This window comes from Cucumis melo, chromosome 11 (assembly GCF_025177605.1).
Source record: "Cucumis melo cultivar AY chromosome 11, USDA_Cmelo_AY_1.0, whole genome shotgun sequence".
Taxonomy (NCBI): Eukaryota; Viridiplantae; Streptophyta; class Magnoliopsida; order Cucurbitales; family Cucurbitaceae; genus Cucumis; species Cucumis melo.
Window position 1 is genome coordinate 25,962,551 of NC_066867.1, and position 14,507 is coordinate 25,977,057.

General features: G+C 37.1%; 1 protein-coding gene across 14 annotated transcripts in view; it reads right to left on the reverse strand.

The window, feature by feature from the left end:
• LOC103496244 (membrane-bound O-acyltransferase gup1) overlaps positions 1-14,507 on the reverse strand; it is a 28,429-nt gene that overhangs the window by 12,657 nt on the left and 1,265 nt on the right. For 8 of the 14 annotated variants that reach the window (XR_539111.3, XR_007824773.1, XM_008458023.3 and 5 more), the window contains 7 exons: positions 10,092-10,221; positions 9,930-9,988; positions 9,650-9,831; positions 9,497-9,545; positions 7,895-7,998; positions 7,705-7,769; positions 1,054-1,124 (listed from right to left, as the gene is read on the reverse strand). Coding sequence is in view for 12 of the 14 variants with exons in the window: in XM_008458023.3 (XP_008456245.1) it covers positions 1,054-1,124; positions 7,705-7,769; positions 7,895-7,998; positions 9,497-9,545; positions 9,650-9,831; positions 9,930-9,988; positions 10,092-10,221 (660 nt within the window). In the remaining 2 variants the exon portion in view is untranslated. Of the gene's footprint in view, positions 1-1,053; positions 1,125-7,704; positions 7,770-7,894; positions 7,999-8,730; positions 8,876-9,496; positions 9,546-9,649; positions 9,889-9,929; positions 9,989-10,091; positions 10,222-14,507 lie in introns of those variants that run through there. The other 6 variants (XM_008458028.3, XM_051091605.1, XM_051091604.1 and 3 more) reach the window with 4 other exon arrangements.

Sequence of the window (14,507 nt, forward strand, 5' to 3'; positions counted from 1 at the left end):
ATCTCACTTAGAGATTCTCTTTCTCTACTTGAGGCAATAGCATGGGAAATGGTAAGGAAATGTTCTTTTAGAAAGAACAGCGGGTTGGGGATAGCCCAATTTGTTCGATCTATCCTCATCTTTATCCATTGTCCTCTTAAAACCATTTGATCTCTAACATTTTGGTTTGGGCGGGAAGTTCGATGTCTTTTCCTTTCAGGTTTTGCGGCGACTTTTTGGTTTGAGTGGGAAGTTCGATGTCTTTTTCTTTGAGGTTCCGTCGCAACCTATTGAATAGGGAGACAATGGAAATGGCTTCGCTTCTTTCTTAGCTTTGCGACTATAGAAAGGGGAGAAGAGATATTCTGTCTTTGGAAGACTAATCCTTCGGAAGATTTCTCTTGCAAATCTTTGTTCAAGTTGTTATTAGAACCCTCCCCCAATAGAAAATTTATTTTAGTGAGGTTTGGAGGATAAAGATACCAAAGAAAATCAAATTCTTTACTTGATAAGTTTTGTTAGGCCACGTGAATACCTTGGAAAGGATTGTTACAATGACTAAGCTTATGGGGCTGCTGTGTTGTATTCTTTGCTAGAAGGCGGGGGAAGACCTAGATCCCATGCTTTTGGAGTATCAGTACATGTAGCCTGTTTGGTCTTATTTTCTTCAGAAGTTTGGTATTCAGATTGCTGGTCAGAGAACAATCCGCACTAGGTTGGAGGAGTTCCTTTTGCATCCACCTCTCAAAGAGAAAGGCTGGATTTTACAGTTTGCAGGGGTGTGCGCTGTAGTTTGGGACACTTGTCGTGAAAGGAACAAGAGAGTTTTTAGAGGTCTTGAGAAGAACCCTTATGGTATTTGGTCCTTAGTGAGATTTCATGTTTCTATTTGAGATTTAAAATCGAAGTATTTTTGTAACTATTCTCTTGACAACATTTTGCTAAGTTGGAAGCCTTTTCTTGTAGTTGAATTGTTTAAGTGGTGATCTCTGTTCACCCTTTTTTATTTCATTATTCTCAATGAAAATTGTCATCTTTATCAAAAAAAGAAAACAAGAATGAATGCAAATATACCTTCTGATCAAAATGGGAATGGTCATATGCCCAATGGTAATCATACCCAAAGCTTATCATGCGCAGAACAACTGTTGGAACCAAATTCAAATGAGACATTAAAATAGCAGATGGATATTCATTTCTATAGTTTTCAACACTATTTTCGTAGGGAGAAAAACTTGTTGAACAAAGAAAAGGAGAACGAGCAATTTTATAGATCTTTGCTTTGATTAAACATTTATCTTTCCAATTTTAAAGCCGCAATGACTGACCACCATTTCTTTTAAAAAGAAAACAGCCTTTTATTAATATGTTAATAATGAAGCTCATAGTACACTAGGATTATATAATGAGCATATTGTTAGACCTCCTCCTATTAAGTTTGTATATAAAAGAAGAAATAAATAAATCACACTCTTTGCACGTGTGAAATAGGAGAGAGTGAGTCTGTTAGTAGTTGCTATAAATACAGGTAGTTAGGCGGGAAAAGATTATTACAAAATTCATGTAATAGATTGGTTGTGGATCTCGAGAGGAGATCAACAAAGGAATTCGATTGTCTACTTTAGTCTGTTCATATAATAATAAAGAGAGATTCTATACCAAAAGGTGGAGTTCCATCATTTTTGGTATCAGAGCAACGATCGTTGGGCAAAGGATGGTACAAACAATAATTAAAGAAAGGTTAGAGCAGATTGATCAAGAGATTTCCACAATGAAGAAGGAGATAAGTAAAATGCCGGCAGTTGAAGCGAGCTTAAGCGATATATCGAGGAATCTGGACCTGATGCGTACACAATCGAAGAAGCAGCAACAAATGCTTCTGTTAATTATGGAGTCGTTTGCGAAGGAGCGATCGATCATCAACAAAAAGACTACAGACTCCATTACGCACGAGTCTGCATCCACGAAAGGAAAGGAGAAGGAGGCATCGACGAGTAAATCGGCCGATACGAACCGAAATGATGAAGAATGCCGAGTTGAGAGAAAAGCCGATAACGATGACCTTTCGACGGACCGGAGTAAGTTTAAAAAGGTAGAAATGCCAGTATTTACTAGAGAAGACCCGGATTCATGGTTATTTCGAACAAAAAGGTATTTCCAAATCCATAAGTTCACTGAGTCTGAAAAAATGTTAGTATCCACCATAAGTTTTGACGGTCCGATGTTGAACTGGTATCGCTCACAAGAAGTGAGAGATAAGTTTCTTAGCTGGATAAATTTAAAAGAAAGACTATTAATCCATTTTTGATCAAGTAGAGATGGAACGATCTTAGGCAAATTCCTTCGGATTAAACAAGAGACGTCTGTAGAAGAATACTGTACTCTTCGATAAGCTTGTCGCTCTGTTATCAGATGTACAAGAGAACGTTATCGAGGATACCTTCATGAATGGGTTGCTGTCGTGGATAAGAGCGGAGGTTGCCTTCTGCAGTCCGCAAGGGTTAGCTGAGATGATGCAAGTTGCACAATTGGTTGAGAACAAAGAGTTGATTAGGAACAAAGCAAATTTGAATGGTTCTTTTGGCGGGAAACATAATCCCCAAGCTACAGTTGCCAGTAAGTCTACAGTAGGGAATTCTCTCTCGGAGAACAAGGGAAACGCTACCTTTCCTATCCGGATGATAACTTTAAGAAGTTCAAATGCTAATGAAGTTAGAAAGGAAGCGAATTACCGTCGGTTACCAGATGCAGAGTTCCAAGCATGAAAAGAAAAAGGACTCTGTTTCCGCTGTAACGAAAAATACTCAGCTGACCATAAGTGTAAGATGAAGGAGTTACACGAGCTGAGGATGTTTGTGGTGGCTGGAGAGAATGAGGAGTATGAAATTGTTGAAGAAAAAGAGCCAGCAAAGAAGGAATTAACGTCATTAGAAGTGTTGAACGAAAACCAAACTTTTGCAGAGCTGTTGATCAATTCAGTAGTTGGACTAAACGATCCGGGTACTATGAAGGTGAGAGGGAAATTGTTAGATGAAGAGATTATTGTGATGATTGATTGTGGAGCAACACACAATTTTATCTCGGAGAAGTTAGTGAAAGCCTTGCGATTAGCAACCAAAGAAACAGCCCACTATGGGGTTATACTCGGGTCTGGTACAACTATACAAGGGAAAGGCATTTGTGAAGCAGTGGAAATTCAATTAGCTGATTGGAAGGTGACAGAGGATTTTCTACCTCTGGAACTAGGGGGAGTGGATGTAATATTGGGGATGCAATGGTTACATTCGTTGGGGTTACTGTTGTGGATTGGAAGAATCTCACTTTCACATTCACTAAAAGTGGCAAACAGATTTGTATCAAAGGTGATCCTAGTCTAACCAAGACCAGGATTAGCCTCAAAAGTATGTACAAATCTTGGAGTGATAAAGATGAAGGCTATTTTATTGAATGCAGAGCAATTAAGGTGGGAAGTTCGGTGAGTTCGAAACAGGATGAAATGAAGGTTTCCTTCGTGGAAACAGAGCCGCTGCAGAAGGTACTCAAACAGTACAAGGATGTGTTTGATTGGCCAAATACACTGTCGCCGAAAAGGGAAATTGAGCATCACATTTGTCTTAAGGAGGAGACTGACCAATTAATGTAAGACCGTATAGATATGGTTTCCGTCAAAAGACTGAAATGGAAAAATTGGTGGAAGAAATGCTAACATCGAGGGTAATACGGCCGAGCAAAAGTCCTTATTCCAACCCGGTATTACTTGTCAAGAAGAAGGATGGAAGCTGGAGGTTTTGTGTGGATTACCGGACAGTCAATAATGCAACTATTCCGGATAAGTTTCCAATTCCCGTGGTGGAGGAACTTTTTGATGAGTTGAATGGGGCCACCTTGTTCTCAAAAATTGATCTCAAATCCGGTTATCATCAAATAAGGATGGAGGAGAAGGATATTCCGAAAACAGCCTTCAGAACGCATGAAGGACATTATGAGTTTCTTGTCATGCCGTTTGGGTTGACTAATGTCCCGGCTACTTTTCAAGCCTTGATGAATAATGTCTTCAAACCTTATTTGAGGAAGTTTGTCTTAGTATTTTTTGATGATATTCTGATTTACAACAAGAATGAGGAAGAGCATATGAGCCATTTGGGAATAGTTTTTTCAGCCTTGAGGGAACATACGTTATATGCTAATAGAAAAAAGTGCAGTTTTGCCCAATCGAGGATTGAATATTTGGGGCATATAATATCAGGAGGAGGTGTAGAAGTGGATCCGGAGAAAATTCGTTCCATTGCTAACTGGCCAGTTCCGAAAAATGCTAGAGAAATCCGGGGGTTTCTTGGCCTAACCGGGTATTATCGACGATTTGTGCAACATTATGGTTCTATGGCAGCACCACTAACACAGCTACTTAAAAAATGGGGGGTTTATATGGAACGTTGAAGCTGAAGAAGCCTTTGGAAAGTTAAAGGAGGCTATGATATCATTACCGTATTAGCTCTTCCCAACTTTAATCAGCCTTTTGAGATCAAAACAGATGCTTCAGGTGTTGGAGTGGGCGCGGTATGACATAGCTCAACAAACCGATAGCATTTTATAACCATACGCTAGCCATGAGAGATAGAGCCAAGCCAGTTTACGAGAGAGAATTAATGGTTGTGGTGCTAGCAGTCCAACGATGGCATCCATACTTGTTGGGAACCAAATTTGTAGTTAAAACAGATCAAAAGTCACTCAAGTTTCTATTAGAACAGAGGACAATTCAACCACAATATCAGAAGTGGGTGGCCAAACTCCTCGGATATTCGTTTGAAGTGGTTTATAAGCCGGGCCTGGAAAATAAGGCAACTGATACCTTGTCAAGGAAACCAGTAGAAGTGTTGAATTTTGGGATATCTGTTCCCATTTTAATAGATCTTACCACTATTAAAGAGGAGGTTGAGAAGGATGTGATGCTGCAAAAAGTGATCATTGAAAAAATGACAGGTGTGGTTAGCAAGGAGTTAAATTCATATAGAAAAATGGCTTGTGGCATTATAAGAATCGACTTGTTTTATCCAAGTCTTCAGCATTAATTCCAGCCATGTTATCCACCTATCATGACTCAGTGGTGGGAGGACACTCGGGATTCTTACGTACGTACAAAAGGTTGGCGAGTGAATTATATTGGACAGGGATGAAGGCGGATGTCAAGAAGCATTGTGAAGAATGTCTGGTTTGTCAGCGAAATAAAACCTTGGCTTTGTCCCCGGCTGGATTATTAACTCCTTTGGAAATTCCGCAGCAAGTGTGGAGTGACATTTCTATGGATTTTATTGATGGCTTGCCAAAGGCGAAGGGGTTTGAAGTAGTGTTTGTAGTAGTGTTTGTAGTAGTTGACCGACTGAGTAAGTACAGTCATTTTATGCCACTTAAACATCCTTATACAGCCAAATCAGTGGCGGATGTGTTCGTTAAAGAGGTAGTTCAACTACATGGATTTCCTTCATCCATTGTCTCGGATAGAGATAAAGTTTTTCTTAGTAATTTTTGGAAGGTAATGTTTCGTTTAGTTGGCACAAAGTTGAATAGGAGTACAGCCTATCATCCGCAATCTGATGGCCAAACGGAGGTAGTTAACAAAGGGCTGGAGACTTATCTTCGTTGTTTCTGTGGTGCGCGCCCGAAGGAGTGGGTATCGTGGCTACCGTGGGCGGAGTATTGGTACAACATCACTTTTAATCGGTCACTAGGCGCTTCGCCTTTCCAGGTGTTGTATGGCAGGAAACCTCCGTCGTTGTTATCATATGGGGATGGTGCCACTACCAATTCTATGTTAGCAGAACAGTTAAGTGCCAGAGACACGGTTTTGGCTGCTCTTCAGGATCAACTGTTGTTAGCACAGCAACAAATGAAGCAATACGCTGACAAGAAGAGAAGGCATGTGGAATATAATGTTGGTGAATGGGTGTTGTTAAAGATTAGACCTTATCGACAGCTTTCGTTACGGAAGAAATGAAATCAGAAATTATCTCCCAAGTATTTTGGGCCTTATGAGATTCTGGAGAAGGTGGGTACAGTGGCATATAAGTTAGACTTACCAGCTGCCTCCTTGATTCACCCAGTTTTTCGTGTTTCCCAATTGAAGAAGTTTGTTGGGGATCGAACGGGTGTACAGCCGACTCTTCAGTTTATCAATGAGAACTTAGAATGGCAAGCGTATCTGGATGAAGCTTTGAAGTATCAGAAGAATAATGCTGGTGGTTGGGAGGTTTTGATCCATTGGAAAGATTTGCCGAAACATGAGGCATCGTGGGAATGTTATAACGAAATCCAACGGTTGTATCCTACTTTTCACCTTGAGGACAAGGTGAAATTAGAAGAGGAGGGTAATGTTAGACCTCCTCCTATTAAGTTTGTATATAAAAGAAGAAATAAATAAATCACACTCTTTGCACGTGTGAAATAGGAGAGAGTGAGTTGGTTAGTAGTTGCTATAAATATGGGTAGTTAGGCGGGAAAAGATTATTACAAAATTCATGTAATAGATTGGCTGTGGATCTTGAGAGGAGATCAATAGAGGAATTCGATTGTCTACTTTAGTCTGTTCATATAATAATAAAGAGAGATTCTATACCAAAAGGTGGAGTTCCATCACATATAAACCAAGGATCAAAAGGTGCACTTGGACATCTTAACCTGGTTGAAATCCCTTGGCACCTTTATCATATCCAAATGAGCTAAAATAAACAAACAAATATGTAATGTCTAAAAGCAAAAGCAAAACTAACAACCCAAAAGAAGTACCGAGATACAAATAAAAAGACGACCAATATCTCTCGCAATTAATGATTCTTGAAATCCTTAGAGAGGGAGCCCCACGAGGAGGTATAGAAAAAACGACCAACGATTTGATAGATTTCAATTTCTCAGGTTATCAAATTATTTAGGCTCCTTTTTCCTTTTTTGTTATATGTTTTTGAAATTTATGCTTGGTTTTCCCAATTTTCCAAAGATATATAAAAAAAATAAAAATAAATAATAAACAAATAAATAAATAAAGGAAATTACTTCTTTAAGTTTCCAAAACATGGGTTGGTTTTGAAAAACATTTGCAAAAAGTACACACATAGACTCATGGGTGGTACTTATAAGCTTAATTTTGAAAAATCCAAATGGTCATCAAACGAGACCTTAATGATTGATCTTAGACGCGTCAACACAAACATCATTGAGACAATCTTAAGATCGAAGAGACAGACTATTTCATACCATGCCGAAACTTGGTCGTCTACACACATATTATCGGTTCCCAAACAGAGTAGAGTGAACTCATTCATAAAGAATAAATTTTAAAAGAATTAAAATTAAAACCACCGGCGGATTTAGCATAGGTCCAGGGGGCTCGAACCCCCCTCAACTTTATTGTCTTTATATAATATATATAAAGAAAACTACTTAATTTTTAATATTTATAGTTGGCTCAGTGGTTACTCTGACTATCAGCCCCCTTTTCAACCCAGGTTCAAATCTTACCTATGTAGTTTATTTCCCATATTTTTCTTTTAGTCCCCTATCAATATATTTTATAGATCTGCCACTGATTAAAACTAAAAGAGAGAAAACTCTGACTAGATATACAAAATCAAGTGACATTCATGAGGTCGAGTTCACCAAATGATATCAATGTATCAACTAGGATGAAACCACAAATATAGGTCCATTATCAGCGAAGAAAGGATATGAAATTACCAAAGTTAAAGCAAATCTGCCACCTAAATGTTCCTCGAAAGTTGTCCAAGTATGACCACCGTAGTCTATCCATGGTAAAAATAAACCAAATGTAAGTACTGGTAGTAGGTATATTCTAGAGAAGAAGAGCAAAAAGAACTCTTTCAACCTGATTGAAATGAGCTTAACATTCTAAAATAACAAAACTCACCCAATTGTTGAGAATGAATAACCTTCGTATACACGATTAGAAAGAAGGAAATATAAGTTGAAAGTCCAGAGTAGATATAGAAAGAACTTTGTTCGAGCAAAAATCTGCATGAAGTTCAATCAAGGGAGAACTAGCAAAGATTACAATCATATCCATAAAATGACCAATGACAAACATCAATATTGACAAGCATGAAAAGGAAGTCCACAATAGCACAGGTACCTCTTATCAAAAAGTTCAATTTAAGTTGCATTTGGGTCCCTGAATTCTCAAACTTTAAAATTTTACCTCAGATTTGCACTTGGTAGCATTTTTTGTCCCTCTATCAGTTTTCTACTTAAGCCAACATAGCACCTGTTATTTATTAAAAATGAATCTAATTTTTAATTATTGTACTTTACGAAACATGTTTTATTTTTTCTTCTTTTTCTCTCTCTTATTTCTCCCTCTCCTTCCATCTTCTCCTTCTACCATCAATGGCAATCCCCGTCGGCTGTCACCGTCATCAGTGATTGCAATATAAACCAAAACATAAACTGAAAAATACGTAAAAAAGTTACAACCAACGATCCTAGCAAAACAGGATCAACTAGTGAATAACCCTACATCCTTGGTGTTTACTATTTGTTAAATGAAAAAGTGCACAACTCAACTTACAGGAACCAAACTAACTTAAGGGGGCAAACTTCCCTCCCTCACATCTTGCCTCATGCTTACATTCTTACAACTATATGGCAAAATGTAAACTACACTAACTTCTAGAAGCTATATTTTTCCCTCAGCCTTCCCGAATGTACACAAAATCACAGGAGGCCTAAAATTATCCCTCTGGATACCTTGTCCAAGAGATAAAATTTTAGAAATTGGTGTTGAATGGTCTCCATTGTCCAGAGCTTCCCAAATGCTACAACAGCAAAGATCTTTAAATTTGATCGGGACTTCTGAAGAGTCGATTTTAGTGTTCTTCCTGATTTCAAATACCTATATTGATTCAAGAATCTACTCTAGACTTTAGTCTAAATTAGGAAAAAGTGGATGAGAAACGGCCTTTCACCAAGGCCTTTAAAACTGAGAAAGAGACATAAGTAATAAAGACGAAAGCATAGTTCATAGGCATTATTTATCAATTCATAATCTAAACCTAACAAAATCAGCTTCACCGAGTGCAAACTTCATCATAATGTATTCATTATGCACCTACATTCTAAACAATCACATTCAAAAACGATATCTTATTCCAAGTTAGCAACCTTCTTTGAAATCAATGAATCTAAATGAATTGCATGTTTAATAAGTTATTCAGGATAAATTAACCCGTCAATCAAATCGTTTGGGCTTTGCATCTTGAAGTCTCTTCCTAGCAATCTTTATCAAAGTCTTTTGCTAGTAGTTTCATTCATAAAATTTGTTTGAATTGGCATGCTTTTACTTTCTTAGTTTAAATGTTGTTTTGTCATTGTTTGTAATATTTTCTTTCTTTGTGGTATCTAGTATCTGGTATTTTTTAACATTAGTTTATTTACATGAATCAATGAAAAGTTTTGCTTCCTTCTAAAAAAAGATAAATAATAAACAGATAAATGTATAGAGAAAGGTATATACCTTGACGATAAGAAAATTGAGTGAGGCAATTGAGATGATGAATATCACACTGCATAAAGGAGGGAGAAACAGGTACATATGGTTAATATTTAAAAAAGAAAAAGAAATAGTTTAACGTACAAACAGTATTATCAAGTTGTCTTGAGGAAATACCAAGCTTCATGGAGATACAAAAGGTAAGTGAAAGAAATTATAAGCCAGATAATTGACATTCCTTTAGCCCTTAGAAGAAACCGGGATCTCAAAAAATTTGCCACCAAAGCGTAAATAAGGAAAACAGTGGTTAGAATGGGCAGATTTCCTCGAAAGTTTCTCCACTGGGCATCTGATAAATCCTACCGTGAAATTTTTGAAACAACACAAAGCTTCACTTCTTCCATGGTTAAAAACCCCTAGTTAAAACAAACAATAGAAAAGGAGATAAAATACACACGTTGAGACGAGGAGGAAAGATCCAACCAGAACGCAGGCCATAAAGTTTGACATAGTGTTCTGTTGATCAAAAAGTGCACGACACAACAAAGGAAATGGTGAAATTTAGCAGTATAACAAAGAAATATGAAACGCTAAAACAGAAAAAGATAAAAATGAGTACCTTGTGAAAGATGAAGAGAACGGCGAATGATAAAGAAGTAAAATAATAATGCATAGACAATCAGAAATCCTAGCTCATGTCTCCTCCAACTACTAGCAACTCTGGCATTGTACAGAGTCTTGTTATCCATCTGAAAACCAAGAAGCAAAGCTAGATGATGTAGCAGCCCAACAGTTAGTTCTCTAAGCCAAAGCCAGACAATTGTCTTTCTTAACCACTATACACAGGACACAAGGCAGTAGAAAAGACTAGACCAAGTTAATAATAATAACAATAATTTCGGAAAATTGCGCAAACCACCCTGAACTATGAGATTGGTTACTATCAAAAGCGGTAAAAGAAAGTAGACACCAAATTACGTGAAAACCCGAGTACCAGGAGAAAAACCATGATCTAGCTTTCTTATTATTTTCTCATATGAACAAAAGATACAAAGAGAAAAATAAATAGACAACAAGCTTATGATAAAAAAGGAAAGGAAATTAGGATAAATCTTTCCGTGGGCCAAGCCCACTAATTATACCCTTATAATAACACCTTGAACTCTCAACTTGCTTAATTAAACACTCAACTCACTTAATTAAACACTCAACTTGCTTAATTAAACCTTTGTCATTTCTAAATGGTTGCAATCAACCTCTTTTATAAATTTACCGTTATTTGTAGGATTAAACATGTGATTTTGTAAGACCTATTATTCACACTTATAAAAGGAGGGGTAAGAAAGTAAATACACAGGCAAGCAATGATGAGGGAATGGTGATCGTGTAGAGTGAGGCCCACGGGGAGGAATGTTAGGGTGGGCTATAAATATGCCTTTATTGGGATTAGGTAGCTAGGTTATTTTTCCAACTTTCGTGGAAGGTTGCTGTAACCCCGAGGTATTTCTCCAACTCTCTGTAAAGGGGCTGAGTATGTTTTGTTGTTGTTTGTTTCCTTATTTCATCTCAAGACTGTTGTTATCCTCTTTTCCCTGATATATATAAATAAATCATCAGAATACCGCCTCTGTTTTGGCCTCTTGGTTAGGATTATTGAGTTATTTTGTTAGTATCTTAACAGATTCTCACATGACGAGGATGGGCATATTTGTAACAAAAAAACTAGGGAGAAAATTCCTCTTCCTAAAATTAAAGAGTAAAGCTTAATCATCTTCACAATCAACAAAGACAATCGCATAAATTCTCAACTAGAGATACAAACACGAAGGACTCCAACAAAACACTCATCAAAGCAATGAGTTGATGGTTCCTAGTTCAACCAAATCACATCAATGGCAGACATCAAACTCATTTAAAAGTGAGAAAAACCTGACTGAACTTTTAGGATACTAAGAAAGGTTCAAAATCAGAAAGTCTGGTTCATCAAAGTTTTCAATCAAAAGTTTGTAGACAAAATCAGGACACCTGAACCACAAATAAAACATTTTTTTTTAGAGCTTGAGAGAAAAAACAAACGAAACCCACCTCTAGAATCCAAAAAGAGTTGAAAAAATTAGAGTCAAACAAATTATTAACGGTCACATCCTATTCCAAATTATCCCTCTAACCTAGATCGAGCGTGAATCTACTCCATGAAACGTTTCTCTAAGAAAAAATATTTAAAACGCATTTTGATAAAAATCTGTAGAAATTTAGACAGCATATCCTTTTGAAAAACGGATTAACCATACCTGAAAAAGAAGAAGATTCACACTTCTAAATTTGAAATCTCAAAATAAACATTGAGTGTGTCTTGCCACACACTCATCAGGATCATCTAGAGTCCCAAATCAGAGTTTAAGTACAATTTAGATAATAGTTACAAAAGAAATTGCAATCCACCACCAGTATCTCAAAACACGTCCTTAGTGTGACCCTCCCTATCTCTAAACTACTCTCATGATGCATTCAAAACGAATATACACATACAAAGCTAAGATGTCCACGGCTAGGCGCTCAACGGGCACATGAAACTTGATCGTTACCTATGGGGGGAAGAAAATATTGAAAACGTGAGCTAAAGCTGGCACGTTTTTTAAAGTAAAACTTGTAAAACATACTTTCAATGAGAAATATTTAAGCATACTTTGGTAACAAAACCATAACTTAGATTCTATGATCGTGATTTATAAAATAGTTATAAATTTATTTAAAAATACATCAACTTATCCATATCCAAGTCAACACAAAGGATTAAGATAACTATGTAGCTGAGTAAAGCTCACACATGTTCAATGCCCACAATGAAGCATATGGTGTGATACCCAACTTATACATATTTACCATCAATCTTGTACCATATCCCAATTTACCACACCAAAACACATTGAATATATAGTCGAGAATAGCTCACACATGATTCAAAAGAAACATGCAGTCAAACTAAGCTCACGCATATTCGCAATCCAATTTGTATCATGTGTTGGTCAACCATAGCAGAACATACTAAATACACGGCCAAGAATAGCTCTCACATGATCGATATTCTCAAAGATAATGTGGCCAAACTAAGCTCACACATACTCAATCCCACCACAGTGTCAACTCGAACACCGTATTTGCATCCTCAACATCCATGCTCCTATGTGTACATAAAGCCACCCACCATGGGTTAATCTAGGCCCAAAGCCAAAATCAAAACCTCCATCCATCTTTCACCTAGGCTCAGATTCTCAGATCTTTGATCACGGCCTCTTTCAACCCCCAAATCCTCTGACGACCATAGGTGGCACTACAGAAATATATTCATGTTCCCTTTAGGGGGGTCACCAATTTCCTTTCATAAAAATCACATATTTCATGTTTAAAAACCAAACATGGTTGAAAACACATTTTCATAAAGTCGTTTTCAATTCTTAGTCATCAACATGTGCTTTTAGAATAACATTTCATTCAAACCATCAAAGTTTAATAACATATGAAGGAGTTTTTTTTTTAAGACCAGTTGTCATCTAAATCATGACTAATAAGTTTGGGTTCAACCACATTTCCAAAATATGACAATTCATGTAAACCAAAAATCATATTTGAAAACATTTCCAACACATAAGTCATAAAACAATCGTATTGGTAATTATCACAATCATAGCATACTATAATAACATATATAGATTTATAATGAAAATACTTGGAAATAAACCACTCACTATCAATGACTCAATTCTCTAGAATTATAAGCTTTCCCTACTTTTTTTTTAGCTGAAAAAAATGATCAAAGCCACAAAGTTATCCTCATATGTCCATATAACACAACTATCCCAAAAACGTTCTATATTATCAACTCAACATATTTTATGTTTTAGTGATTCTAATCCTTCACTCCTCAAATTGAATTATTCCCACGAAGCTCATTCCGGCGGGTTGGTTGAAATAATCTCTAAGAGATACTACTGGCCTCAACTAAGAAGAGACTCGAATAACTTTGTCAAGAGGTGCCCTATCTGTCAAAGAGCTAAAGGCTCAAGTACTAATGCAAGCCTATACTACCCACTGCCCATCCTAACATCTATTTGGGAAGACTTCAATCGACTTCCTGCTAGGATTGCCTAAAACTCAAAGACAATATGACTCAGTGATGGTTGTAGTAGACAGATTTGGCAAGATGACCCACTTCATAGCTTGCAGAAAAACAAATGACGTCATCTATACAGCTAATCTCTTCTTCATAGAGATAATTCGATTACATGGAGTGTCCAAAACCATTCTTTCTGATCAGGATGTGAAGTTCTTAAGCCATTTCTGGAGGACCCTATGGAAGAAACTTGAAACAACCCTAAAATACAGCACAACGGCACATCCACAAACAGATGGACAAACGGAAGTCACCAATAGAACACTAGGCAACTTGATACGTTGTCTTAGTGGAACTAAACTTAAACAGGGGGATTTAGCTCTTGCACAAGTAAAATTCACTTTCAACAACATGAAGAACCGATCAACCGGCAAATGTCCATTTGAGGTTGTATACCACAAGCAACCACGACTTACTTTTGATCTAGCATCACTCCCTACAACTATGGACACAAATACAGAAGTAGAAAAAATAATAGAGAAAATTGAAAATCTACACAAAGAAGTCCACGATCACTTGATGGAAACAACAGAATCCTATAAAAGGATAGCAGACAAGAAGAGAAGACAAGCTACTTTTTCAGAAGGAGACTTGGTGATTATCCATCTTCAAAAAAATCGATTTCTAGCCGGCACCTACAACAAACTCAAAGATAAACAACTTGGCCCATTTCGAGCTCTAGAGAAGTTTGAAGATAATGCCTTCAAAATTGAACTACCAGTTGACTTACACATTCATCCAGCATTCAATGTTGCTGACCTAAAGCTATACTATGCACCGAACGACTTCAAACTGGCCAACCGATACACTCGGGACGAGTTATATTTTAGGGGGTGGAATGATGTAATAAGATAGCTGATAAGA